The sequence below is a fragment of the Dermacentor silvarum genome, chromosome 1, assembly GCF_013339745.2.
Source record: "Dermacentor silvarum isolate Dsil-2018 chromosome 1, BIME_Dsil_1.4, whole genome shotgun sequence".
Lineage (NCBI taxonomy): Eukaryota > Metazoa > Arthropoda > Arachnida > Ixodida > Ixodidae > Dermacentor > Dermacentor silvarum.
In genome coordinates, this window is record NC_051154.1 from 377,244,155 (window position 1) to 377,270,796 (window position 26,642).

At 45.6% G+C, this 26,642-nt stretch overlaps 1 protein-coding gene and 1 pseudogene across 1 annotated transcript in view; both read right to left on the reverse strand.

Annotated features, from left to right (window-relative positions):
- Window positions 1-9,965, reverse strand: part of LOC119437477 ((3R)-3-hydroxyacyl-CoA dehydrogenase) — a 40,815-nt gene extending 30,850 nt beyond the window's left edge. Inside the window, exon 1 of the mRNA XM_037704489.2 lies at window positions 9,820-9,965. Within this exon, the coding sequence (XP_037560417.2) occupies window positions 9,820-9,965 (146 nt within the window). The remainder of the gene's footprint in view (window positions 1-9,819) is intronic.
- A 3,086-nt stretch (window positions 9,966-13,051) lies between these two features.
- LOC119445774 ((3R)-3-hydroxyacyl-CoA dehydrogenase-like) overlaps window positions 13,052-26,642 on the reverse strand; it is a 31,350-nt pseudogene continuing 17,759 nt past the window's right edge.

Here is a 26,642-nt window from a genome sequence, read left to right on the forward strand (position 1 = left end):
AGTAGTGACGGATTGGGGTTTTACAGCGTTTCGCATAGTCAATGCATCACCAACACTTATGCTGTGGTGCCTTCTGCTAAGTGAAAATCGGAGCACATTCCCGGCATGCTGCCGTCTCTATAGGCCTAGCAGCACCATAACAAGCAGCTGATCTCACTAATAACCTCAAAACATGAGCAATACTTTATCCTAAGCATGAAATGGGACTCAGTGATGGCTGATCTGAATATATATTTTTGGATGTCACGACCGAAAGCAAGTAGTAAGCGCGAATTTGAATGCCAGCGGACTGTTTTGGCTGGTCTAGCTGGGCCCTGCTAATTGCTCTGCAATTATGGTAATCAGCCACGGTAATCAGGGTTACAATACGCGCGTGCATAGAGAGAGGGCCATGTGTATCACCGTAACGTATCACATATCACGCAGAGAAGAAACAGACGTATGGAACTATTGGATCATTTGTCTTCTACCGAATGTTTCGCGCAACCTGATGTAAATTTGCACGCAAATCTGAAGAAAAAAACTTAAGTTACTGCCCGCCTGGACTGCAGCATCTCGACCGTGCTTCCAAATTTCATGAAACACTGACAGCGATATTCTTCTATCTGACATTGACGCAATAAGTGCGTGGTGCTCAGCGTGGCTATTGGCAATGTTGAGCAGCCTGTTGGTCCCTAGCTTGTTAGCGTTAGCATTGCTAGTGCTCAAACAGTAGCTTGATCACTAGTAATGTCATTTTGAGCCCTATTTTCAGTAAACCACTCACCTCAGCATGTTGAAACGGAATGTGGAACACTCTTCTTCACACCTGCGTAGGCTATAGCGTGGACTAACAGAACAAAAGCCGAATATGCGTCCGCTATTTGGGAACTTTATCAAGCATATCTAGCTGATGACATTGAATGCCCGCAAAACCATGCCGTCACGGCACACTACCGTAACGGCACTAAATAGGCGCCGGAGCTCGAGAATCTTGCACACCGCCGACAAATCACTCGCCTTTCGTTCTTTGAAAAGCTTCAGTGTATCATCTTCCTCCCCGAAGATTTATTTCAACCTAATACTTTCTGCAATATTTTTCTCGACGCTATCATACCTCCTAGATAATGCGCTTCACGCATCCAACACGCCAGTTCGCGCAACTTTCATACCTAGAATGATGACTGGCTGCAATATCTCTATATGATCCGATATAGTCCTGATAAATTTCACGAGCTTGTGAGCCACACCTATTGCTGCGCGTGACGATTTCCTTAGCAGATTATAGCTATAGATTGAAAATTTGTATTTATTTTATGTTTTAGTGTCTTGCGCTTTTAATTTGTTTGAATCAGAAAAACCCTTCTGGTTACCTTATACCTTTGCCTGTTTTGTCTGATGCATTGCCTTGTAAGGGAATATGTTTGTATTTTGTGTCCATGATTTAATTTCGTTTTATTACCCCCTTCCCCCGTTGCAGTTGCCGTGCTCTCCAGTTAGGAATACTAATGTCCTCAAGTCGTCGCTCACACTCCCAGGCCTTGTAATGAGCAGATAAGTTCGCATGTGTTCACTTGTGTTTCGTTTCGTGCAGCCGTGACAAAGCCAACGGTAACGTCAGTTATCAAGCGCGACCTTCCGTAAAGCCAACTTTATGTGCCGTGGATATCGCATCTGAGGTTTCAAGCAAATAATTACATGGCGTCTTTCTTGTTCTTTTTTTTCATATTTGTAGGGTTTTCCACGAGGAAATGGCGCAGTGCATGGGTTACGAAGAACGCCATGATGAAGAGGTCTGGATTATTTTGACCATCTATGGTTATTTAAAGGGACACTAAAGCAAAACAATAAATCAACTTAGTCTGACAAACTTTACTTAGAAAACTCTCTTGTGGTTATTTATACGATAATAGGTCGCTTACTAGAAGAGAAAATTAAGCTCAAAGATCCTTTTTTTTTCAATTTCGCGCCGAGACGCCAGAGTACCTCAATGGTACCTCAATGTGACAGTACCTCAATGTGACGTCACAAATTTCAAAGTATTTTTTTTTCGTATTTGGGCCGCGTTGGCTCAGTAAAGGTTCGCGAAACTTGCCATATTAAGACTATAGTTACTTTAGAACACAATGTAGTCAAGCTTTACCGCTAACGAATTCAAAATCCATGAAGTCACGATGAGCTTGTGCGGGAACTTCAAGGCGGCGTCGCCACCCTTCTTTTGGGTTTTCGCTTTTTTTTCTGGCTTACCAAGCGTCTTCCCGTGGTAAGAGTGGTGTTTTTGGTATACTGGAAGATTAACTTACTAATGCAGAAGAATTCACTGTTCTCTTTAGTGTCCTTTTGACATGCAACCAAAGCACGGTACACAAGCGTTTTTGCGTTCTCCTCCTTCGGAATGTGGCCGCCGCTGCCAACAATCGAACCCGCGACCTTGTGCTCAGCAGTGCAACGCCACTGCCACTGATCAACTGAGGCAAGTAGATCAAGAACGGACATATATACACTGGAAAAACACATGACGGCCTCCCTATACCCAGGAAAAAATTAAAACCCCTCCCCTACCGTGAACAGAGGTGCACGCGAAGCTTGTCCAACCCTAGGGTAGGGGTTCGTTAGTTTTTTGAGCATTTGAGACGCATTAAAGAGACATGGTTGTTGGTGAATGAGAAACGGTTGTTTATTGTTGAGGTTGCAGGCTGACGTTGTCGGTTGCATTGGTGGAGCTGTTTCATACACCGTCCCAAAGCGTTGACCTTTGGTAGTTTCGCCACCACACAGGGGGGACAGGATTACTGTAAGCAGTGAGAAAGGTTGCCGCTTCGCTTCGACTTTAGCTTGCCAAAGCACGTTCACGGGCCCGCTCCCACTGGCGTTCCTTCAACGCCCCCTGCTGCTCGGCAGAACGAACCAAACGCGGCCTCCCCATCTGAATGTCCGGCCGGAACTGGCAGGAAACGGAGGGTGCGAAGCGAGCATCCCACCCTTTCCCTCCTCCATAGATCATTTCTAAACCCATTGTATAAGGTTTCTGCAGCTGTGGAGCCTCTATGCGAGACATCTTCGTTTGCCGAGCGTGCAATGAAGAGCGTGCACGTGTTACGGGCGGCACGCGCCTTGCACTGTGTCTACTCCTTCATGCATATAAAACCCCGCCTTAAACAGCGCGTATTTACAGAAGAATAAAATTGGGGTTGGAGTGCATACGGCAGGCATTGCCAAATGCTGACTGGGAGCTTACCACTGTCATAGAAAAGAAAAGTGTACAATCATTGCATTTTACCGGTGCGAACATATTGTTACACGCGTGTGGTATTTGGTTGTTTGAACGAGGCGCGCGGGCGCCTAGACGAAGAAGACGAACTGCTCGGGGCTCTCGAGCTATCGGCTGATCTGGCCAGCGCTGCAGCTATCTTTTGTAAATATACTTGTCAATAGTCTCCTGTACTTAATTCTTCGTTCGCGTAACATTTTTGGTGGAGGTGCTGACGCCCGGCTGACGCCCGACTGGTGCCGACAGCTGCGCCTCGCAGCGATCTGTATTCCCGTCCCAGATACCGCAACCCTACAGAGTGGAGAACTCCGGACGACAAGCCCATTTGCTTTCGTTGCCACCGCATTGGCCACGTCGCTCGCCACTGCCGCACCTCCTGGACATCGCCGTATTCGAGCTACTTTTCCCCGTCTCCTCGCCCATATGCCGACCCTCGCCCCTACTCGCCTCGCCGTATGCCTTCTAGCTCTCACGTATCCGTCGATGACAGTCGTCCCACTCGCTCGCCGTCACCTCAGCGCCGTCGGTCCCCGTCGCCCCAGCCACGCCGCTATTCGTCGCCGACCAATTATGGACCCTCCCGGACGGAAAACTAGGCCATGCAGCTCTTGGAGGTAGTGCTGCATCACGTTCGTCCTGTCCAAATCCTCCGTTGACGCTCCTCACGAACACGAACCTAATTGAAGTAGATGTAGATGGTGTCCCGTTGACGGCATTGATTGATACTGGAGCCCAAGTGTCCATAATGAGCGCTATCTATGTCATCGCCTCAAAAAAGTTCTTACGCCTGCCGTCACTCGAGCCGTACGCGTCGCCAATGGCGCCACTGTTGCCGTCTGTGGTATGTGCACTGCTCGCGTAGGAATTGCTGGCCGCCAAGTTCCCGTCCTGTTCTCCGTGCTGACCAGTTGCCCTCATGACCTAATCTTCGGGCTCGACTTTCTGACGACGCATTCTGCCCTCATCGACTGTTCCACCGGTACGCTGTGCCTCGAGCTTCCTCTTGTTTCCGACGTTCGCCCCGAACAACCGCACACCCTATGCACTACAGCGTTTGTTCGGTTACCTCCAAAAGCCCTAACCTTCGTCGAATTGGCCTCAACGGCAACCGTGCCTGATGGCGACTATGTCGTCACCCCTATTCGTGATGTCCTCCTGGCGCGCGACATCTCTGTGCCACACTCCGTGGTTACCCTTGCCGCTAATCGGATGTGTCTCCCCGTTGTCAATTTTGGCTTGACGAAGCAAATGTTACCTGAAAGCATAGCGGTGGCCACGCTCCGGTCAGTGACAGACGACCACGTCACTGCTTTTGCAGCCGACGCGTCTCCAGATCCTCCTGATAACCCGCAGGATGCCTTGAGCCTCGACGGCCCATTACGTCCCATGGTCGCTCCGGACCTCGCCCCTGGCCAAGCAGCCGCCCTATATCGCCTTTTGCTTTCCTATCGCGACATATTTGACACTGACAATCGCCCACTTGGTCAGACGCCCCTTGTTAAGCATCGGATAAACACTGGTGATGCTGTTCCCATTCATCGCCGACCGTATCGCGTGTCCACGGCAGAGCGGCAAGTTATTCAGCAGGAAGTCAACAAGATGCTCGCCAAAGGCATTGTTGAGCCCTCGTCGAGCCCTTGGGCGTCGCCGGTGGTGCTCGTCAAAAGAAAGATGGCACGTGGCGTTTCTGTGTTGATTACCGCCACCTAAACCGAATCACTAAAAAGGACGTTTACCCGTTACCACGAATTGACGACGCTCTTGATTGTCTTCACGGTGCCAAATACTTTTCGTCCATTGACCTTCGATCTGGTTATTGGCAGATTTCCGTCGATGACCAAGACCAAGAAAAGACCGCTTTCGTCACTCCAGATGGCCTCTACCAATTTAAGGTTATGCCGTTTGGTTTATGCAATGCCCCCGCCACGTTCGAACGGATGATGGACTCTCTGATTCAAGGTTTCAAATGGTCAACTTGCCTTTGTTACCTCGACGACGTCCTTGTGTTTTCTCCTACGTTTGAGACGCACCTTGAGCGCGTCGCAGCTATCCTTGACGTCTTCCGCAAGGCTGGGCTCCAATTAAACTCATCGAAGTGCCACTTCGGGCGCCGACAGATTACAGTGCTCGGCCATCTCGTCGATGCTTCCGGAGTACAACCCGACCCGGAGAAGGTTCGAGCAGTAACAGCTTTTCCTGTACCTCAGTCTGTCAAAGACGTCCGGAGTTTTGTCGGGCTCTGCTCTTATTTCAGACGGTTTGTGAAAGATTTCGCAGCAATCGCTCGACCACTCACTGAACTTCTGAAGAAAGACGTGCCTTTTACGTGGGGTCCCCCTCAGGCTGCCGCATTTTCACGCCTTATCACGATTCTGACCAATCCACCGATCTTGGCCCACTTTGACCCTTAGAGGTCAAGAAAGAAGCTCGAGAACAAGTGAAATACCGCACAAAGAGCGATGGAACGAAAAATGTTAGGCTTAACGTTGGAGACAGGAAGAGAGCTGTGTGAATCAGAGAGAAAACTGGGATAGCCGATATTCTAATGGACACTAAGAGAAAAAAATGGAGCTGGGCAGGCCATGTAATGCGTAGGATGGATAACCGGTGGACCATTAGAGTTACAGAATGGATACCAAGAGAAGGAAAGCGCTGTCGAGGACGGCAGAAAACTAGGTGGGGTGATGAAGTTAGGAAATTTGTAGGCGCAAGTTCGAATCAGCAAGCGCAAGACAGGGGTAATTGGAGGACGCAGGGAGAGGCCTTCGTCCTGCAGTGGACATAAATGTAAGCTGAAGATGATGATGGTGAACCGACAGTGGCTGAATCGTTTAGCGTGGTGGTCATGCAACCCGGAAGTCGGTGGTTCTAATCCGCAGCCTGACTAGTAATTTTTATTTTCACGAGGCTTGAGTTTTTTCGTACGCCAACACCAACACCAACGCCGACACGAGGGAGGCAATACAAGCTTCGTTTGAAAAAGGTATAATCATGGTGGCAAGTCGGGTTCCAGCTATTTAAGTCTAGTCGAGTTAAAATAGCATCCTACAGGCAACGAACTATGTGGTTCTAAGTGCTAGAGAGAGGTGATAAGAAAAAAGAAGGGCTGATAGCCAAGCTGAGCCTGGTTGGCTAGTCGGCACTGGGGAAGCGTAGAAAGGGAATAAAGAAAGAAGAGAGGGAAAGGACAAACGTTACCACCACACAAATCCGCACTAGCGCTCGGTGACAAACAGTCACATATGGCTAGTGGATTTCAAAAAACAACTTGTGTACTTAAGTGCATAGCATATGTAGGAATTCAGGGTATCTGCTGTAAAATGTTTGTCATCTAAAGGCCCAATATCATCTAAATGCAACCGAAAGCTCTGTGATCACCGTATAACGAACAGTGACGCAACGGCGCTTCTGAGTTTCTTCTGAGCAGTATTTACTGCATTTAGCACTGTGCACCAATCCAGTTAGGAATCGATAAGCGTTTGTAAGTGCAGCACTTTTATTGCGAAAGATTACACAAGAATGATAAGAGGCAGTAATAGGGGGCCCTATGTTAACAGCGAGCTTTAGCAGTCGGCTCAGGAGGTGCTATGCGCCTGAGCACAAAATAATCAACTTATATGATGACCATAATCGCAGCGTATGTGACGCTATCTTCTGGATAAGCTAAGGTGCTAAGCTACTCGTGTCCACGTTTTCCATAGTTATAATGGGACCACTTGGGTTTAATTGCTCATGCCTGAATCGAAGTACACCGCGGGCTTTGCTCTCTACCGTGATCAGACCGGAACGTACGGGAATGAAAACGGCTTACTCGTCGTTAGCAGCAGAACACCGACGCCACTTACCGAGTGTTGGCGTCAAAAATAATAGAAAGTAACCTCACGTCGAGATCTGACCCCTGCCGCCTCACCCTCAGGTTGACCCACGTGACGTCATAAAAAAATTCATAGCTGCGCTGGATGAGCATTGCTGGACGGAGGCGAACTCGTTTAAAATACGAATTACTTCGTATTTGCGGTAATTTTATGTGTTGGAAATGTTTTAATGGGTTTCGATATAGCTTAGGATGTTAAATGGTGCTTTAAGATATTGTTACGGGAATAACGTTTATTTAGAAGTTATAAGTATATACAAGGTAACAACAGCCACAAGCAGCGGCGACAGGTGCAAGGCTTTCGCGAGCCTCTGGCCACTTCGGTCCCGTCGTCTTTGTCCGACCGACAGTAGCAGCCCCTTCACTGTCACGTGGCACTACCCCCTCCCCCCCCCCCCCTTGGGCAAGAGCGCCGACCCGGTGCTTGTTACAACGGACCAGAGGGGCCCGTTACGTACGGCTTAAGTCTCGCAACGTGCACCATAGCAGAGGGCGGTGGCGTAGACGGCGCTGGCGCGACGAGTGGTTCTATTTCATACTTAACGTCGGTGACTTGACGTAGCACCCTGTAAGGACCATAGTAGCTGGAAAGTAGATTTTCGGAGAGACCGATGCGGCGGGACGGAGACCACAGCAGCACGAGGGCACCTGGGGAGTAACAAACGTCTCTGTGGCGACTATCACACAGGGCTTTCTTGGGAAACCTGGGACACTGTGAGCCGTTCACGAGCGATCTGGCGCGCTGTGTCGGCGCGCGCCATGGCATCGCGAACGTAGGTAGTGGTTGAGTTTAGAGCACCGGGAAGTAAACTATCGGGCGGCAGGGAAACCTCGCGTCCATACAGAAGTGTCATGCCGAGACGACTTGTAGGCGTTGAGGGCCCTCAGGATGTATAATATGGCGGTATAAGGTGCCGTCCTGAAGGTAGAACAAGTGCAACGAAGGGTCGGGTGTGGCAGAGCTGAGTCTGTCGATGATAGACCGTAAAGCCAAGTCGCGGCGTTGTTCATCCCTTATACCAGCGAGGTCCGAGATATATAGAAGATGCGGGCGTCGGTGTCTTGCTCAGTGATGTCAGGGGAATCCACGGGATGCCATGATAGACAATCGGCATCTTGATGAAGCTGACCGGACTTGTGCACTGCCGCAAACGAGTATTCTTGGAGGCGCAGAGCCCAGCGACCAAGGTGGCCTGTAGGGTCTTTGAGTGAACAAAGCCAACAGAGGGCATGATGATCAGTTACGATGGTAAAGATGCGGCCAAACAGGTAAGGATGAAATTCGATGACAGCCCAGACAAGAGCAAGACATTCTCGTTCTGCGATTGAGTAATTCTTCTCCGGTGCGGACAGGAGGCGGCTAGAGTACGCAATAACACAGTTGTGTCCGCCCTGACACTGAGCGAGGAGAGAGAGAATAAACTTTATTGTACGAAGAGTGGTTGGTTTGGTTATTCTCGGGTGGAGCCCTCTTGTAAAGCCGCACTGGCCGCGGCGGCTCGCCGGGCCTGATCCAGGGTCGCCAGTTGGCTTCCCAGTGCCAGCTCGGAAAGTCGTGCCTCCCAAGACCGAATTTCCTGTACCTTGGTCGGCTAAAAACGTACGCAGTTTCATTAGATTGTGCTCTTATTTCCGAAGTATCATTCGTAATGATAATTCGTAATTCGTAATAATTCGTAATGATAATTCGTAATGACCGAATTGAGCGAGGACGGCACCGATTCCATGGCCGCTGGCATCTGTGCGAAGTTCTGTCTGTGCAGTCAGACCAAAATGTGCTAAAATAGGAGAAGTCGTGAGGGCATCGATAAACGCCGAAAAGGCCGCAGCTTGGGGCAAACCCCATGCAAAATCAACGTCTTTTTTGAGGATCGCATTAATGGGACGCGCAATGTCGGCGAAATTACGAATGATACTTCGGAAATGAGAGCACAATCCAATGAAACTGCGTACGTTTTTAGCCGAACAAGGTACAGAAAAATTCTTCACGTCGCGAACTTTTTCAGGACCCGCCGCGTTGACGAGATGGCCAAGTACGGTTATTTCACGGCGTCCAAAACGGCATTTTGAGGCGTTGAGCTGGAGACCGGCTTAGCGGAATACCTCGAGAATGGCAGAGAGGCGCTGAAGATGGCTGTCTGAACGTCTGGAAGAACGGACGCAGGAGCTATTGCTTCAAGTTTGCGGCGGACAATGCGCGTTACATCTTCCGACGATGTAGCCTGCGCAGGCATCGCTGGGTCTTCGCATGACGACGTGGCGGCGGTGTTAGGTAGCCGAAGGAACTGGCGGGTGATGCGGCGACTCTTCGCTTGTTCAAAGCGTTGGCATTCCTTAACTATGGCGTCGATCATCGTACAGTCCTTACATACAAGTATATTAAACGCGTCGTCGGCTATTCGCTTCAAAATGTGCGAAATCATGTCAGCTTCGGTCATTCTTGCTTCAGCTTTTCGACAAAGTTCCAGTACGTCTTGCATGTACGAAATGTACGATTCAGTAGGTCGTCTGCACGCGGGATCCCAGCTCCTTTATAGCTGCCTGCTGACGGCCAAATGGTCTACCGAACAACCCACGCAGCTTCGCCTTGCAAGCGTCCCAACTTGTAGGATCTTCTTCATGCGTCCGGTACCACACGCGTGCCGTTCCTTTCAGATAGAATGTCACGTTGGCTAACATCACCGTGGGGTCCCACCTCTTGTGGTCGCTAACGCGCTCGTACATGTCGATCCACTCTTCGACATCTAAGCCATCCGTGCCAGGAAAGGTTCCCGGGTCTCGTGGGTGCAAAAGAATCACAGGAGCCGGTGACTGCTGCACCGTCTGCACTTCGCTGGTCATCGCGGCGCAACCAAGACGGCGACCGCTCCGAAGTTCCGTGCTTGGCTGACGGAGCCGGCACGTTGGCAGGTTTTCCCAGCCCGTCCACCAAAAAGACCTGAACTGCTTATATGAACAATGTGATCTGTACTGCTTATAAATGTGTCAGAAATACATTTTTATACGGTGTGTCTTGTGGTACCGATTAACGTTGGTGACGATACCGCCAAAAACTTGCAGTATTGCTGTGTGTATTGTGTGCGTGCGTGGGTGCGTGTGTGTGTCTTTTTTAAAGACCACAAAAATTACTCGAATCGCGTCACGACAGCGTCATATCGGCCCAGGCGGACATTATTTGCAACAAAAATACAATGCAATTCACTCACTAACTAAGTTATTTGCGTAAACTTCTTATGCACACACATGTTTATAGGAATGTTGATGAGAATCGGCATAAAAGTCTAGTTCCGCGTTTCTACACTCCGTGAACCGAAATAAATGGCGTCAAGTCATTCGCTAAATTTACTCGATTACGCATGCAGCACTGCGAATCACGACTCGTAGTGCAACCCCCCTCCTTCCCCCTGTGACGCTATACGGAGGCGTAAAATGAAGCTTGGCTATGCGCGGCCATAAAGCAGTCTCTCTTGCATCTATGGATCTAATTGGGAGTGGAACACAGCGCCAATCGGAATAACATATTGGGAAAGGGGAGGCGAAATAGCAGCTTCATTTCGCGCTATGCTTTTACGTCACGAAGAGGTTGGAGAGAGAGTCGCGTTTCACGGTGCAGCATGCGTAATAAGATGCTTTTCCTGATTTTTTTCCCTAAGCAATCATTGGGTCCCCCCAAAACAGTATCATGCGTGTTCTTCTGCGTAAAAGCTATAGTCGCAGTTAAGAAAATGCCATTAGGTTAAACGAAATATTTAGTATTTTGGTTTGAGAGTAGGTTGTACGCATGTAGTACAAATGCTTGTGTAACTTTGCCTTTATGAGTATAATATATATTTTTTCACTATAGCACATTAAGCAGTCGGGGGAGCTGATAACGCACCGTCATAATGCAGAAAATGCAACACAGAATATTAGAGTGTAATGAATATTTCCTTGAACTCACCAGTATAAACTTGTGCCGTAAAGTGGGTAACTAGGACGATAATTTTGCAATTAGTTTGCAAATTGATTGTTTTGATTTTTCTTGCAAATGATGTTCACTTGGGCAAATAAGTCATTTGAAGTGACGCAATTCAAGTAACTTCTGAAGGGTTTTTAAAATTTTTGAAATAAAGGACAACGTCACAGTATAATGGATTAGCCATTAATTGAGCTTCGCACCGCTAAGGGAAGGATATCAAGCAGGCAAAGCAAACAACGCAAAATGAATGCTTTAATCTTTCTCGCCCATAATTTACAATATCATTTTCTGCGACACTTAAAAAGGCAGTGTTTGTAGGTGGCACCATGGTGCACAGCGCGTCTCGATTAAATGATCCTTAATGGCGAGTAAGCGTGACGTAGAACAGCGCCGAAGGTATAAAGACTGCCCGACAGGCAGTTGACCCTTAACCAGGATGAACGGCGACAGCGAGGTTATAACCGCCATTTGGCTGGTGAAATCATTGGGAAAGTTTTCACAATGCTTCGGGTGCATTTTTATGGCATTTGGGGCACTTAAATTACTTAACAGTAACGCTAGTGTTTGATCAACAATTCTGTAAAACCACATCGCAATCTCAAATAAGCTCCTTTCTTTTCCAAGAATATTCAGCACATTTGAACTTGTCGTGAATTTTAATTTGGCGAAAAATACCTATGGCACAGGCCTCAATGATGAACGTAGGGCTGTTGATTATTAAGAGACAACAATGCTATCAGAAAAAATGACTCGATATTTCGGCCCTGTGAAAGTGAATGTCCAGCGAAAGTGTGGGAAACCACCACTGGAATTGCTGAGGGGGATATTGTTTATAAATACGAAATCACTATATGGGCCATGAAGTGAAAAATCCGGCGATAACATCCGATGGTACTGAAACCCATGTGACCAAGGGGCGACGTCACATTTGACATGATGACGAAACGTGATTACGTCATCCCCTCAAACGTCGCGTGATGACATCATCATGCCAAACTTACGTTGCGTGATAACGACATCGTCAGGTCCCTGTATCGCCTGATGACGTCATCACGATAAAAGGGGACGTCACGGGATCACGTCACCGTCAAGTTATGATGTCACCTGATGACTTCATTTGATGCCTCTTGAAGAAGTAGCACACTGTGCACTTCCTGCTTCTTTGCATTGTCTCCGGGATCGGCGCGCATTTTTGTGTGAGCAAAGGTCGCGCACGCAGACACGAGAAATCCCCTCCGACTAGCGGCTAACAGCTTCGGCGTAAAATCTTTTGCAGTCGCAACAATAGTCATTACAGTATTATTATATTATGGGCGTATAGGAGTTGTTTGACCGAGCATACGTGAGTTTAAATAAAGAGAGATACTTTTCGCAAATTGAAGAATAGACAATCGAGCACAGAAAGCGGTGATATTCTCGATCGGACTCGACAGCAGCAATTCAGCAACTATCTCGTGACGTGCCTTCAAACAAGTTTTGTTGGCACTAACTGGCATCACTTAAAGAAATCGCCAAAAGAGGGATCAAGATTATGTTTCACTGGATCCTTTCGCATGTTTGCATCACTAGCAACAAAAGAGGAGATGACATTGCCAATGAAGCGCTTTCAAGGAAGCTAACGGTGACAGCACCGGTGAATTACCAACTTCCTAAAGAGACAGTTTATGGCCACTTTTATTCGCTTTGGGAACCACCGCACCAGGCCTGTGTTGTCAAGGAACTTTGCCACACGAAAGCCAACCGCATATACAAAGTAAGAACAGGATAAGCCTACGAACTTATTCTTAGCAGCCATTGAATAGTTTTGATTTGTTTTGTTCGTATTGCCTTTATTGTTTATTATTTGTCATTCCTCTGCTTTTCACACCCACTCCTGCCATAGCCCGATAGGGCTGCAGTATGTACAAATAAATAAATAAATAAAGGAGTTGCAAGCGCTTCTGTCCTGAAAGGAGGAGATTTCTGCACAGCATGGGAACAAGAGGGTTTATTCACGAACGTGTCGAACGGCTAGTCTTCCCGGAAGGACCCCGGAGAGAGCGCGAGGAAGGATCGCTCATTCATCTCGTATTTCTGCGAGAGACTAGGTTGGTCGACTGATGGTGACATATGTGGCGCGAAAGAGACGTTCAGGTGGTGCAATTCCCGACCAGGTATGCCAGGCTATCGCCCTGCCTGTAGAAACACCACCACCACATATTGAGGAGCCAACTAGTTTGTAATGTTCACTTCAGTTTCTGTCAGATGGTGGTAGATGTCTGCGCCGGGTGTCCACCAGTCTTTGCAAGTTTACTTGAAGCGTAGCAACATGCGTTACCCATGGTCGCTTAGCCTGAGACAGGCTCCACGAACGTCGATACAAACTGCATCTTTCACATATAGTATCCTCCGGTGACCTCGAGAGTAGCACCAGTGACGAAGGAACTAGCAGCCGGTAGGCACAGGTACTTGATGGCCTCGGCGATCTCTCCCGGCTGGGCAGACCTCTTCAGCGGCGTCGCCTCGCGAGCCAGGACCTTGATTTCTTCGGGTACGACAGTGATCATAGGCGTTTCCGTCATGCCGGGGAGCACCGACATTGCAGCGCACACCGTGCGCCGCCAGTTCTTGCGCGGCCGACTTAGTGAGGGCCACGACGGCTGCCTTGGAAGCGCAGTAAGCTGCTCCGTCTGGCCAGCCACACTTGGCCAAGATGCTGGCGACATTCACAATAGCTGCTCCCCCATCGGGCAGCGCTTTGCCGGCCTTGACCATATGCCGGGCGGCGGCCCTGGTCACCAGGAAGGTGCCCTGAGAAATGGAATGGTACATATTCAGAGTGTAATCCTTAATTTGAGGAGACATTAGTGCCAGCAGCCACGTCGCAGGGCGTGCAAAACGACTACGCATAGAGCGAATCTATGTTTTCGCGCAATCAATGTAACCGAAGTGATCAGAGTGCCCCTATGAAAACGTTATAATATGGACGAGGCGGATCGAACATGATTAACTGACGAAACAAAGCTCTTGTTTAAGGTCTTGGCATTTACAGCTGCCCTCTATTTACCTATTGGGGCAGCTAAGCAGTAATCAAGTCATTTTGCATAACCAAAACAACATTTCGCCTGAATACGTAACCATGACCACTGCGGTTCAAAAAAAGACCTCGTGAGGTAGTACTTGAGGTGTTCGAAATTGAGGTGATACACTAGATTACGCCTTACTCGTGAAATGTGATAAACAGTATAACCACATTGCTGGCACCATTCAAAATGAACTTTGTGATAGCACACACACTTGCACACAAGTGTCCCTAGAACTGCTACAGTGGTCATGCATGTCAGTACATATGTGTAGTGTGCAAGCAAGCAACGGCAAAACATGTCATTTGGCATTCTCGGACACATAGGATGCTTTCAGCGAAAAACTGAAACGTTCCAAACCAGAAAATTGCGTACATTCTGAATGTAACCAACAACACAGAAATATTATATTTCGTGTGCAAGTTGGCCGCGTTCGTCAACGACGTCGATGCATTTTTTTTATCGCAGAATAAAGTGATTTCTCTCTATCTATCTCTCTCGTCAACGACGTAAATAAACTAGTCCGCGTGCGCGGACGAGGTCCGCTGACATACATACCGCCAATTAAGATCCCTGTTAAACAACTTCACACAAATTATTGACACGGTCAGATCTTGTCCCCCTCATTAACGCAGTCTTTTATGTTATTCAACAGTCAGTAAACGTCTGAGGGATCTGGTGTATCCCGAAATGTGTTTGAAATTTCATAAAAATAAGAAAGATGAGATGTTTAAGTGATTTCGTCTGGATTGCTTTTACCACAGAGATATACATTTGAAAATGATACGGTGTAGTAATAAAACGGGTAAATATGCAAATTAGACTAATTAAATTTCTAACCAAACGAGCCGCGCGGCTGGTCCTAATGGAAGACTTGAAGTGCATTATCCGAGGAGCTCATAACCGTTTCCAGAATTACTAAAACTTGATGCTGCTAATTTTACAGTGTAATGAATGTCGGCCAATTCTATGCAGTAACACGAAATTGAACAGCGGAGGACCGCAACCAAGGTCGATCCAATAGGTCGCGAAGCTTCAGGCGAAAAGTGGTTCAGAACGAATTGTCACCGACATCAGCAAGGGTGGTTATGGGAGCAGTGATTGGAGCATGACTATGTTTGGAGGGAACAAACAATGGGAAAGAAATAAAACGTTTTTTTTTTTAACGTGACACTGATTTATTCAACGAAAATAAAATTCCTAATTAATTTTATATACACATGGCGAAAAAGGAAGAGACAACTCTATTTTACTTGATCATTATCAATAAATAGGTTTTTCGGCACCCACCGTAAGAGCACCCATTGATAGCGGCGGACGTTGGCACCCCTATCACTTGCAATGCATGACAGCTCTTGAAATGTGCAGAAAGGGGCACTCGTAAAGTTCACCTGTACCGATGGGGCAGGCACGGTAATCGTCTCAGAAGCGGAAGAGCAGATACTGAAGAATACTGCTTCGGTCTCATGTTGTGTTGTTTTGCTTGTCGACGTTTGTCTGAATTTGGTAACGCTGGTAGTTTCACTGTTTCTTAACCTGTTTATTCAAAATTAGTGAGTTGCGATGGCCAGATACTTGTTTACTTTTGTTTTTTCGTGCCACAGAGCTGGCCGACGGGTTTGGCGTCTGACGACAGGACGAGCCCTCTACGCCCAAAGCGTTCGTCGGCCTTCAAAGAAAGTATGTTCTGTGCAGGGATACGATTTCCACACCCGTGCGGCTGACCTTTTCCTGCATCGCTTTCCGCACTGAAAGCTTGGAACGCCCATCAAATCGAATGGCGGGGCACTTGAATATATAGTTCTAATGGCAGGCCTCTGAAAACAAATTTCGCGCCTTTCAGAACAAAATTACGCCACTTTTATTTTCAATGAATATGACGTCACATTATTTTTTCTTTCGCCGGAAGTGTTCCCTCCTCACACAGATCGCGCTAAGCCCCATGAACCAACGATGAGCCGCCATGTTTTGAACGTATGGGCTTCTGTGGAAGCTTCGCTGCCGCACAACTCTTACGACCTTAGGACCCTTTTAGACCTTATTAGATGCCCGTGAGTGACCTCACTGCTCGCGCCTTACCGTCGGGCAAGTATGAAGCGAATCCTCGAGAATAAGAAAAAACAAAACAAGAAGCATGAAGTGAGCGAGATCGCTGCTTGATACAGACGCTCGCTTGATGCCCGCATACCGGTGAGGCGTGAGCAACGACGTCACTCATGAGCATCTACAAAAGGCGTGGCAGTTCTGTTCTTCGGCTGTTCAGCTGAAATTGAACAGCCAAAAAGCACTACCTTTCTGTGGGAAATTGGCCGATATACATTACTCTGCAAAAATTAGCAGCGTCAAGTATTTGCAATTCTAGAAGCGGTCATGAGCTCCTCGGATGGTACGCTTCGAGTCCTCTATTGGAATTAACTAGCAAGACTGTTTTAGTTAGAAATGAATTTATTCTATGCAAAATCACTTAATAACTACATTAAAATATTTTCAAATACATGCTTTTGTGTTAGAATCAATGAAGATGAAGTAATTTATTATTTCGTCTTCCTATTTCTATGCTATTTCGAACCCCATTTCGTGAAACACCCGGTATAACTTCTATTCTGCGATCCAGACGCACAAACCTCTACAATCTTTCTTGTCCGCTCAGTGTCGCGTCCAACATCAAAAACTGATGTGAGCGAATATATTACATTACCGTCGAAAGTTTTACAGAGTCCACGGCGTAATATTTCAATGGCTACTGAGGCACTGTGATGTCATCGGCAATTAAATTGCCGATAATGGGTCCCTGATGCAGATGCAGAAAGCGAAGAACCTAGATTCCGATTTCGAGAACAGATACAGCGTTGTAGCTCAGCAGCCTTGCCCATATCAGTACATTAAATCTCAGCCATCCGCGTGCACACACACACACACACACACACACACACACACACACACACACACACACACACACACACACACACACACACACACACACACACACACACACACACACACACACACACACACACACACACACACACACACACACACACACACGCACGCACGCACGCACGCACGCACACGCACGCACGCACGCACGCACGCAAACACACACACACACATACACACACGCACATCGCGAGAAAACCTCTAGTGGGACAACATAGAGTACGAAGAAGCAAAAGCCTAATGAACTACAGAGGCGGCCAGGTAACAAAACTAATTAGAGGCCTAGCGTGAGGTTACCAGTGAGGCAGGCAAGGTAATCGTCTCAGAAGCGGACGAGCAGATACCGAAAGATTCTGCTTAGGTCTCAAATGCCAGTAGGCGCGGGAATGAGCATAAAAAGGGGGGAGGGGGTAGGATTATGAGGGTTGGCCCAGCGCAGGCGTGGACAACGCGGAGACGGCATTACTGGAGAGGTACTCTAAAATACTATAGAATAGAAAACCATTTTCTAGAGCTTGGTGCGGCGACGCCACAGTTTAATTTCTTGTCCGCTTAGAGAGTTTTCCCGAAATATAAGACAACAGCCGTTAAGAATACGTTAATTTGGTGAAACAACAGTCAGGGCCAAAAGCGAATGAAATAATTTTTGGGAGACGTGATATATTATTTTATTCTTTCATTATTCCCAAACTTATATTGAAATTGCAGTGGCAGTTTTATAATGGGTCATAAGGGGATAAAAAAATAGAAAAAGTTGTGGAACAGCTTCGCTGTCAAAATAAATTTGAGGTTTTGATATCCCGAAATTGCACAATGGGGTATGAGGGACGCGATAGTGGAGGGCTCCGAATCATTTAAACCACCTGGGGCTCTTCCACATGCACCAAACCATGGAACCCTAGGGTTTCTGCATTTCGCATCCATCAGAATGCGGCCGACGAGGGCCTAGAATTGTATCTCTGGGCCGCGTGCTACGCAGCTGAACACAATAGACACTGAGCCATCGCGTCCGGTAGTTTTAGCGAAGACGACCGTCTCTGATTATTAGAAATATGCAATGCAAGAAAAAATTATAATATTATCTGACGTAGCAGTAGCAGACACCACAGTTTACGCGATAGCCTACAGTACTGTTACTAAACGGCAGTATTTAATTAATTATTTTCTCACTTAATGATCAGTCATAAAGCAGTGCAATTGCCGATTTCAATTCAGCCAGCGCACAAACCATAAGCTTTTCTTAGAAACTTTGTGCATAGCATCAGTTTTGTTAAATACTGACTCAAAATTTGCCATGAAATGAACTGCTGCTTTAGTGATTATTGTTTTCTTCACTTTTAAAGTATGCGAGAACATAATAACTAGAACAGCAATACATTTTGCTGCAGATATTGACAGCAAATTTCTCTTTATTTGTGCGAGGCAAAGAGTGGCTAGCAAAAGGCTGCGCCTTCAGTACGGGACTTCAACTCTGAAAATACAACATCCTCCTAAGTTCGTTATTTTAAAACTTTCTTCGTGAAACTTTGGTAATTATAAATCGTACTCACGATTGTCGAGTAAACGCTAATGTCCGCGGCTGCTATGAAGCATGGTAGGCTAAAGGCATCCTTTTATCTCGAATCCCCTATTTTAATAAGCAGGGACAATCTCTTTTGAAACACAGGGCAAATAGGCGTCAAAATATAAAGCTCTTGGTAACCTAAACATTGGAGCACGTTAATCTGAACATGGGAGAAAGCGAGAGTCGAGACAAAGGGGAATAGGCTGGGAGAAAAGGCATAACCAAAAATTTTGGTTGCCATCTTTTATTAGGTGACGTAATTATTACGTAACGTCGATAATGAGTTCTTTAAGGTATTCTAAGCAGATTGCGCGCATTTTGTGGAAGTGACATGGAGAATGGCTGTCGCAAAAGCAGCCACCAAATCGAACAGCTAAGCGCAAACAGACGAGAACAACCGTTTTATTTCACCAATCATTATTTTTTCAAACTATTTTTGCATCATTACTGCAATTTTCTGGCAACGAAAGGTCAATCAAGCATCAAAGCAGCAAAGATAGACGTTATACGACCAGTTTGACCCTCCAAGCTTACCCTCAGGTTGACCCTGATAACTTCATCGAACAGTTCATCACTGCACTCGACGAAAGGGGCCGCTCGGAAGACGCCGGCACAGTTGACGACGATGCTGAGCGGCTGCGAAAGTGTTCTCTCGACGTTGCTGAAGAGCTGATCCACGGAAGCGGAGTCAGCCACATCCACGTACATCGCGTGGTGTTTCGCATCCCCTGTAGAGTACGAGACGAAATAAGTTTTCACGAACCATAGCCTCCTCGATAACGAAAGCCGTCGAATGACACGATGTTCAGACACAACTAAAGCTGTAGCTCATTCGGACAACAATACCGATCCGTCTGCATAGACATTCATGAAGGAGTCATTCTTTTGCCATATATTGAATATAAACTTGTCATGCTGCTATGTATACGGTGAGCCACTGAGACGAACACTAACAAAAAGCCACACAATGCTTAAATTTTGCAAGAGGCTGTGTGCGTTTGCGGAAGCACTGCTAAACATAAATACGCACAGTCTAATCCGAGCATGTAGTCGTTATAGAAGCTGAACTCAGTAATAATTCAGGTGGCACTGGTCTTCTTCAACAGTCTTGGACAACAGCGGCGAAAAAATGTTTTCAAATTTTGAAACGAATTTTTCGATTTTCGCCTGAAACATTGTTGCTGTTTGTGAAGTCATTATGTCCTCAAACACACCGCGCATCCGGTACATATAGGTCTAAGTAAATCGAGTAATGCCTTTACTCTCAGCTCATGACTCTGAGTTCAGTCTCATTCGGAAGCTGCGAGTCTGTGTACCATATTGCGATTCCATGAGCCTGCATGTGTCTCAACCAATAATTCCGCAAGTCACTTTGGGTTTGAACCCATCATTCCATAATTATGAGCGAGTCTGTGATTCCATCAGTCCGAGTTAGCTCGCGTAAGCATTGAGTGCTTCAACCCGTGGTTCCTAGTAAGCCTGCTTGAATCTCATATCGGTGATCTTGCGTATGGTGACTTTGAGCGAAGTCTGACGCGCGCAATGTCAAACATAAAACGGTCTCACTCGATGAGCGCGACCATGATGATGATGGTAATTTATTGGAAACCTCTTTAAAACAGGTCGTTACTAAATAGTCAACTAGATTGCTTGAGCTAATCAGGTATTTTATACATGCTTACCTATTTAGCATTGCTCCTACATTTCCTTAATATTTTCTCTCCTCCTTAAAACCTTGAATTGAATTGAATTCAGGGATTTTACGTGCCAGAACCACGATTTCATTATGAGACACGCCGTAGTGGGCCACTCGGGATTACTTTTGACTACCTGAGAACTTAACGTGCCCCTTAATGCACGTGACACGGGCGTTTTTACGTTTTGCCCGGGTCGAAAAGCGGCCGGCGCGGCCGGGATATGATCCCGCGAACTCGTGCTTAGCAGCGCAACACCATAGCCGCTAAGCCACCGGGGTGGGTCTTAAAACCTTTATATCTACCTTGTAGTTACCTTGCGCCAGTAACGGATCCGGTCCTATCAATGTCTCCTCTGTTTAATTTTTTTTTCACCATTACTCTAAGTGTAAGTTGCTTATCTAGACTGCTGGCCGTACAATGCTTCTATTCGCTTTGAACCCCAGCGATTCTGGAAGGTGGAAGTTACCTACGGGTCTCGCTGGGTGAATACCTTCACATTCCATTATGATGTGCTGATTTGTCTCCAGATTTTTGATGCAACAGAAACCTGCCTCATCCTGTTACGAATATTTTCTCCGGTGTGTTTTTGTCCTGCGGCAACCAGCCGTTTTCGTTATCATGCAGGTTTTCTTTTCTAATTCCTTTCTTGCCATTCTCGTAAACCTACATGGTGTTTTTTTTGTTTGTAACCTTTGCATGCAATTCACCATCTCTGTTTCTCTGAATTTCCTTCTGATGATCGCTGGTTCTCTATTTGCACTTTCAATTACCTGCCACTGGTTGCCAACTTTTTTCATCTCTTTGTCCGCAATGCTGGCGTGAGCGCCGGCAGCGGGGAGCAGTTCGGCAGTGGTGCACGTACAGCATGGATCTGATTCCTATCGTTCTCTGCCTTCGCAGGTGAGGAACTTTGTGCCGTAGGTTTTGTAGAACTTTGAAGTGCACTGCTGCCGAACAATTCATTGTGGTTACCTGTACTGTATTGTGCTTGCGCTTGCTTGATCAATGGCGGGAAAGGATTCTGGAAAGAATGCTGCAAAGGGGGGCGGTGCTCCTTCGGAACAGGACGCTGGAAACTCAAAATATTTGCGTGAGATGACTAAATCATTTCAGAATTGGAGGCATGATTTCAGAAAAGAAATGCGGGAGCTTAAGAAAGGTGTCTCTTATTGCACTGACATCTGTTGTTATGTCAAAGATATTGCAACTGAGATCAAGAACTTAAAGGTTGAAATGCAGGAATTGCTCAGGCAGAAGACCGAACTCAAAGGCGAAAACGCTCGTCTAACACAAAGATGTGAAGATCTTGAGCAATACCAGCGTTTGAACAACCTCGAGATAAGGGGCGTCCCAGATGGGAACGACCCGCTTTCAGTGATAAACTAAATGGGCGAGATTGTAGGGGAAAGCATTGATAGCATGGTGGACATTGACACGTGTCACTGGGTGCGCACTCCTAAACCGGATGCCAGGAACATAGTTGTTCGCTTTGTAAGGCGGAGTTAGCGCAATTACCTGCTATCAAAGTGCAGAAAGAAGAAGATTGACACTTCGATGCTCGATCTGGAAGGAAAAACTCCGATTTTTCTGAATGAGCATTTGATGTCAAAAAACAAGGCACTGCTCTCAGATGCGATCAAAAAGAAAAAGGCAGCCAAATGGAAATTTCCTGGACCTCTGGAGGCAAGGTGCGTAAAGATGAAGGATCCGACATTATTCATATTGCTTATGAAGGAGACTTGAATAAAATCAACGGTTAAAGCCTGAGGCGAACTAATGACTTTTTTGTTATTTTCTTCATGATGATGTACCCAGACGACAATTGCAGATACTACACGGTTGATGATTTTAATCGTGATTTTTCTTGCGGCAAGTTTTTTTTTTCTGGAATGCATGCAAACTGTCGAAGTATTCGACCAAAAGAAGATGACATTGCTGCTTTTTTTGCATTCTTTGTCCGTTCAGTTTGACATTTTAATGCTCACTGAAACATGGCTATCAGATGATGACACTAAACCCCACTTTCCGGGCTACCGATCTGAACATCTCTGTCGTAAGCAAAAGAAGAGCGGAGGGTTGGCTGTGTACTTTAGGGATACTTTTTCTTACGAGCTGTTAGATGATTTCTCAAATATGAACGCTGATTTTGAATGTTTATGCTTACGTATTGGAAAAACAATAGTGGTCACTTTTTACCGGCCACCGATGGGACACAAAGGTCGCTTCTTAGAATTCATGGACTTGGTGTTGGCATCCCCTGTCTTTTCTAACACATCCTGCGTAATAATGGGAGACATCAATATTGACTTAGCTTCCAATGAGCCTTACGTAGAAAACTTTGAGACAGTCTTATCAACATATGGCTTCGCAAACTATATACGGCAGCCAACTAGACTTACACAGCAAACTGCGACAATTTTGGATGTTTGCATAACAAACGCTAGTGCACAGGAACTTCATAGTGGAATATTTTCGTATGATCTAAGCGATCATTTGCCTGTGTTTCTGCTTCTTTCAATTTCAAAGCGCCAAGTCAAAGAAAAACATGAAGGAGAAGGGCGGCGAGCCATAAACCCTGATACCCAAAAAGAATTTTTGGTCTAGTTGAGCTGATTGACTGGAGTGAAATACATAATGGAGATAATACAAACGTAGCTTATGAAACATTCTATTCTTTACTACGCGATTCCTTTAATGCTGGATTTCCAGTATTAAAGTTGTCCTCTCGTACTAGAAACTAAGGAAACCATGGATTAATGCTCAGCTTTATCAACGTATCAAAATAAAAAACCGGCTATACTATAACTTTATTCATTCACGAGACCCAGCTACATTGTCAGAATTCAAAAAGTACCATAATGCTTTAACGACCGACTTAAGGAAAGCGAAACGGCACTACTACCAGAATCTTTTTGGGGGCGTATATAATAATCCACGTCGAACATGGGAGGCTGTAAACTCGAAAGAAAGCCAGCGATAAAATTACGCAACTCGTAGTTTATGGTGAAACTCTCAGTGGTGAAGGGCTATCTAATGCAATAAACACGCATTTTGTTGATGCAGGCTCCTATAACACCAATATAAACGTGTGCGATGGCAAAATGCGAATGGATGCAACACTGCGTCAATCTCTTTTCCTACGACCTACTGACCCAAATGAAATCTCAAATATAATCAACAAGCTTAAAAATAATGTAACTCCTGGTGTTGACGAACTTGGCTCAAATGAAATAAAGTTAATATCGCCATTGATATGCGAAGTTCTTAACTATATAACTAACCTCACTTTCACTACTGGTGTATTTCCTAAACAATTGAAAATCGCTAATGTTACTGCAGTATACAAAGGTGGGGACGTAAACGCCCTGTCTAACTACAGACCTATTTCAGTACTTCCTGCAACCTCTAAAATATTTGAAAGCATTATTTATGACAGATTAGTCTCATTTTTTGAAAGACATCAAGTAATAATTCAGTGCCAGTATGGCTTTCGGAAGCACCGGTCGACTGAACAAGCTCTTGTGCACATAAAAGACGAAATAATCGAAAACATGGAAAGTAGAAAGTACACACTGGGTTTGTTTTTAGACATTCAGGAGGCGTTTGATTCTATACAGTTCGATTTATTACTCCACAAATTATCAAGATACGGAGTGCGGGGTATTACACTAGACCTTAATAGTTATTGCATGATCGATATCAGTTTGTCAAAACTAATGACACTGTGTCGGCCGGTGCTTGCGAAGCTAAAACAGGGACTGCCGCCGGGATCTATATTAGGTCCGTTATTATTTCTTATTTACATAAATAATATTGTAGAGATAGATAGTTCCGCTCAAGTTATAATGTATGCTGATGATACTAATATCTTCTTCTCTTCACATAATCTACTGACACTAGAACGTTCTGTAAATAACTACCTTACGCACCTATCAAACTGGTTAAGAAGAAATAGATTACAGTTAAATGCCTCAAAAACAACATATGTCATATTTCGTCCGGTAAATAAACCTTTACATAACAAACTTAGTGTAAAATTTGAGGACACTTTAATAAACCAAGTTCACAGAGCAAAAATTTCTCGGGGTTCAGTTAAAGGAAGACCTGAGCTGGTCTGTTCACATAAAGAGCTTAAGTATGGAACTAGCCCGTACAGTTGGAGGTCTATACAAGATATCTCAGCTCATACATATCTGGCTAAAAAAGAATATTTATTTTTCGCTCTTTTACACCAGGTTAACTTATGGTTTATTGGTGTGGGGGACCACTACGCAACACAATTACAATAAACTCATTATTTACAAAAAAAAGTGTTGCGCTGCTTTGAGTCTTTTCATGAAAATGTGCAGGATTTAAGAACAGCTCCTTTGTTCAAGAAACATTATATCCTAAGGGCGGACCAGTTATATCATTTAAAAGTTTTGCAAGAAATACACCTGAAGAAGCTTTACGAAAGTTGTGGATCGGAAAACGCTCGATATCTTTTAAGGCACCAAAAACATCGAACACCAAAAATTAGAACAAATTATAGAAAGCAAACAATGACCTATCAGATACCTGCCATCTTAAACAAATTTGAAGGAATGCTAAACTTCGAATGTACACCACGTGTATTTAAACGCCATGTTACGGAAACATTGTTGTCCTCTGGTATATCCTCCTGACTTCCAGCTATGGAGATTTGTACAATATATTGGACATAAAATACTCAATCACTATGCAGTCCTCAGCGTATTTTTCCCAGTAAACACCATTTGTCCAATATTTTGGACACCTACTAGTGCCATCTATGAAGTTTTGGTGAACTTACGCCAGCGGATCCGGAAATAAAGGGGATGACATGGCCGCGTTCAGAGGAGCGGCCTTCTACGGCGACCGCCGGAGAAGTAAGTGCTGTTCATGGTATTATTTCACCCTTTTACCGCGTTATTTAGGATTAACTGGAAAGGTAATGATACAGGGAGTATGCTGAATGGAAAATTTTAGTTGCGCGTACGCTTGCTTTTCTCTGCCAGTGATTTGATGTTGCATGTCCAACACATTGGACACTGGCAATCAAGACCGTCATTGCGAATGTACGGACGCCACGTGCAGTGCGTTGAACGCGTGTTCATTTTGGTGTCACGCGACTTTCTTTGTGCTTGCTTGTCTTTTAAGTGCAAAGCACGCAAGGGGCTCGGGCTGTCGGCGTGTCATGTCGTGGTCACGCGCAAAAACACAGTCAAAACAAGTGCAGAATTAATCAAAACCGGTTCAAAATAAACTAACATGTGTAATCAAGCATTAAGTGCATTAATTAGCAGAAACTCGTGAAAGGCATTAAAATCTTGTAATCTGATCGCATGTCATCGTGGCCACGCGCAGCAAAGGCTTTGGCTCCACGTGCGTGTCGCTTTGCTTCCATGTGCGTGGCGGTTTCCCACCAGTTGTGCCTTACCACAAGTGTCAAAACGTATGATGGATTGCTAAGCACAAGATAAACACAGGATAAAACAAGATAAACATAAGGAAAACACCGGCGAATCACTGCTTCGCACTTCCCCAGCTTTCACGTTGAGTAATTACCGCAGTTTACAAAGGCCACTGTACCAAATTTTCTTTTATGGCGTGCATGGATAAAGTGCCTCTTTTTTTTGTTCAGGGGACAGGCCTCGCGTGTCGGATGACATGGCGGAGCAGATATTCCAGAGCAGCTCGTCAGACCTCGACTTGTCGGACAGTGACGATGACACTATCGCTGATCCGAGTTCTGCGCTCCTTTTGGGCCAGAAATTAGGACCCTCTTTTCTTCGTATTTTATTTGATATTGGTAAAATTTTGATAATTAAACGGTTCTTCCAGCATTGGTAACAATTTTCTTCTGAAATGTAGCTTTGCGTTGCTGCAAGCCCACTACTTCACAATTTACCTGATAGAGTTCCAGTGTCCAATATGTTGTACATCATGCCATACTAAAACCATGGACATTACTGAAATAATAAGCGTCACTTTTCATCTTTGTTGTCTACACATCATATCTTGAAAGTTTCAGGAAAATCTGTGAACCTAAATCCAACCCGGAAGTCAGGAGGATTAAAGTACAATCAGAACTAAGCATTTTGTTTGTAACACAGAAAGTGATCTGTAAATCTTGTCTTGTGTCCATTTTATTGTGTATATTGAATCAATGTTATCTATTATGTGAGAGGTTTTCACGATGCACAAGTGAAATGTATCTTGTTTTTTTTATTTCATTGTATGTAAATTTGGATAGTGTCATGCAATGGATGATCTGTTGTGTTTACTACTGAATAAGAGACA